The 2,682-nt window shown below is 40.8% G+C and overlaps 1 protein-coding gene across 1 annotated transcript in view; it reads right to left on the bottom strand.

Annotated features, from left to right (window-relative positions):
• Positions 1-1,119: 1,119 nt before the first annotated feature.
• Positions 1,120-2,682, bottom strand: part of LOC107663466 (biogenesis of lysosome-related organelles complex 1 subunit 6-like) — a 3,626-nt gene continuing 2,063 nt past the window's right edge. The window contains exons 3-5 of the mRNA XM_016453708.1: positions 2,348-2,435; positions 2,192-2,278; positions 1,120-1,634 (exon numbers count right to left, since the gene is read on the bottom strand). Of these exons, the coding sequence (XP_016309194.1) occupies positions 1,500-1,634; positions 2,192-2,278; positions 2,348-2,435 (310 nt within the window). The 3' untranslated portion in view covers positions 1,120-1,499. The remainder of the gene's footprint in view (positions 1,635-2,191; positions 2,279-2,347; positions 2,436-2,682) is intronic.

The following is a 2,682-nucleotide window of genomic DNA, read 5'->3' as shown; positions in this document are numbered from 1 at the left end:
GTGGCTCCGGATCCGTGGGTTTGTTTTTCTCCTTCAGGCCCAAACAGCTAAATCCAGACGCCAATCCAAACGCCCGCGCGTCACCCTCAAAACCGCTGGAAACCAGGCCTGTCTGTCTGTGTCCGAGCGCTACTGTCTCTCTCTCTCTCTCACACACACACACACAGACACAGACACAGACACACACACACACACACACACACACACACACACACACACACACACACACACACACACACACACACGTGCCGGTGCGCTTCATTAACCCGCTCCAGCACACAGTAATACTGGAACATCTCTGTTAATGCTTTCCTCACAGAAACACACACGGATGACACACAGGATCAATCCCATGATGCTCTGCTGCCATCTAGAGTCCAGCGCTCACAGATGATTACACGTGATCTCACTCCATAAAATATCAGTGTATCATACTGGTGCTTTCACCAGAAAAACTCATAATAATAATAATAATAATAATAATGTGGGAAAATTACACATACACAAGATTAAATTGTCAGCAAAAACATTGCAAATAAAATAAAAATACTTGCCATATTCTGAATGAATATACAGTTTTGGATTAATGAATGGTTATGTAATGTTTATTTATATGTGTATATTTTTGCATAATGTTGTTGGATTCTTTGTTCTAATAAAAAAAAAAAAAACACTCAAATCCCATTAATAAATATTATATGATGCTGATTAAGTTCATGAGCATTAAAATATGAAAAATATTGTTTTATTGCTAACAGTTTACAATAAGGACTCATTAACATGAACTAACAATGAGCAAGCATTATTTACAATTTTTATTAATCTTTGTTAATGTTAGCTAATAAAAATACATGTATTAAGGTTAGTTTAGAGAGCATTAACTAAAGTTAACACATACAAATTTAGATTTTAATAATGTTTTAGTAAATGCTGAAATTAACATTGACTACGATTGTTAAATAATGGTAACTAATATTAAGAAATTAAACTTTACTGTAAAGTGTTACTATTTTATCATGTTTGATTATATTAAAAGAGCATTATATAAAGTAAAGAAGTTAATGGAAGTTACTAAGAGTTTAAGCTGATTTTGGAAGACATTTTTTCCTTTGTGGAGAATATGGTGACACAAACACTTTCATTAGTTTTATTATTTTATTATTATTATTACTTATCTGAACAAAAGTGCACATGATGACAATGATGACGAGTCATCAGAGCTTTGAGAGTCGAACATAAATTTATCACATTTAGTCCTGATAAATTCATGAAATCACCAGATAATTCTGAGTGAGAGGCGCGACGCATGCATGAATGTGACGAGCAGCGACGTGTTTCTGCTCATCTGTGTGTTTCTGATTGCTTTATATACGTCAGGGGCGGAGTCTCGGGGCAGTGGGTGGAGCCGTGTCTCTGAGGAGCAGAGGCAGTGGGTGGAACCATGTGACTGAGGGGCGGAGTCTCGGGGGCAGTGGGTGGAGCTGTTTGTCTGAGCACGCTCAGTGCGGTTCAGCGTCGCTGCGTTTGGCGGGTTTGGCGATGAGACGTCTCTCTCGCTCCAGCTCTCTCTCTCTCTGCTGCTCGCGCTCCAGATCCTCTTTCTGCTTGTGCTGCTGCAGCTTCAGCACTCGCTTCTACACGCATCACAGGAACAGACCACACCGACGTCAACATCCACTCACCATCACTGCAGTGAATGGGTGCCGTCAGAATGAGAGTCCAAACAGACCAGAACACTTTTTCACTGGAGGAAGCTTTATTATGGATTATGGACTCTATGGTATTTGAGTTAAAAACGTCTTAATGCTGGATTAGTTTCAGCTTTTGTCTTCTCCAGATGTTAACTGATGGACTGGAGTGCTGTGGATTATTGTGATGTTTTTATCAGCTGTTTGGACTCTCATTCTGACGGCACCCATTCACTGCAGAGCATCCATTGCTGAGACACTGATGCAGTGCTACATTTCTCCAAATCTGATAAAGAAACAAACTCATCCTGATCTCGGAAAGACTGAGGGTGAGGACATTTTCATTTTTGGGTGAACTGTTTCTTAAATATGTCCTGAGAGTAAACAACCAATCTATAGAAGTTCGAGTATGTTCTGAGCTTGTTTTCAGTGTGACGCGTCAGTCCTCACTATCTCAGGATCATATATGAACAGTGTGGATCGTGAAGCTGTGAAGCTCAAACCTTCAGTCTGGTGGTCTTGTCGTGCAGAACGATCATTTCTCTGCGGATGTTCACCAGCTTTCTGTGATAAACCGTGGCCTCTGTGAACTGAAACACATGGGCTGTGAGTCTGACGACGGCAGGAGGCTTTAATGATGAAACATGACTGAAACTCACCAGTGTGTTCAGATCAATCGTGGCGTTGCACTCGCGGAACTTCGTGACTTCCTGTTCCAGCATATCCAGCAGAATCACCTGGTTTTGTCTAGAAGAGATAACGATTATTACAGCATTCTAAACCGCAGTGTCTATTGTGAAGCACTGTTTTTCAGTCTGATCCAATAATAAGGCTCATTTACTCTGAACCAAACCCAATGTGACCCAAAACATTAGTGTTAAAGATTACAGTTGATTTCCCTTCCTGTCAGACAGGAAATGTCTGTGTGTGTGTGTGTGAGTGTGTGTGTGTGTGAGTGTGTGTGTGTGTGTGTGTGTGTGTGTGTGTGTGTGTG

The sequence above is a fragment of the Sinocyclocheilus anshuiensis genome, unplaced genomic scaffold, assembly GCF_001515605.1.
Source record: "Sinocyclocheilus anshuiensis isolate Anshui unplaced genomic scaffold, SAMN03320099.WGS_v1.1 scaffold2237, whole genome shotgun sequence".
NCBI classification, from domain to species: domain Eukaryota; kingdom Metazoa; phylum Chordata; class Actinopteri; order Cypriniformes; family Cyprinidae; genus Sinocyclocheilus; species Sinocyclocheilus anshuiensis.
The sequence above is the reverse complement of the archived record's forward strand: the minus strand, read 5'-3'. Positions and strand labels throughout refer to the sequence as shown.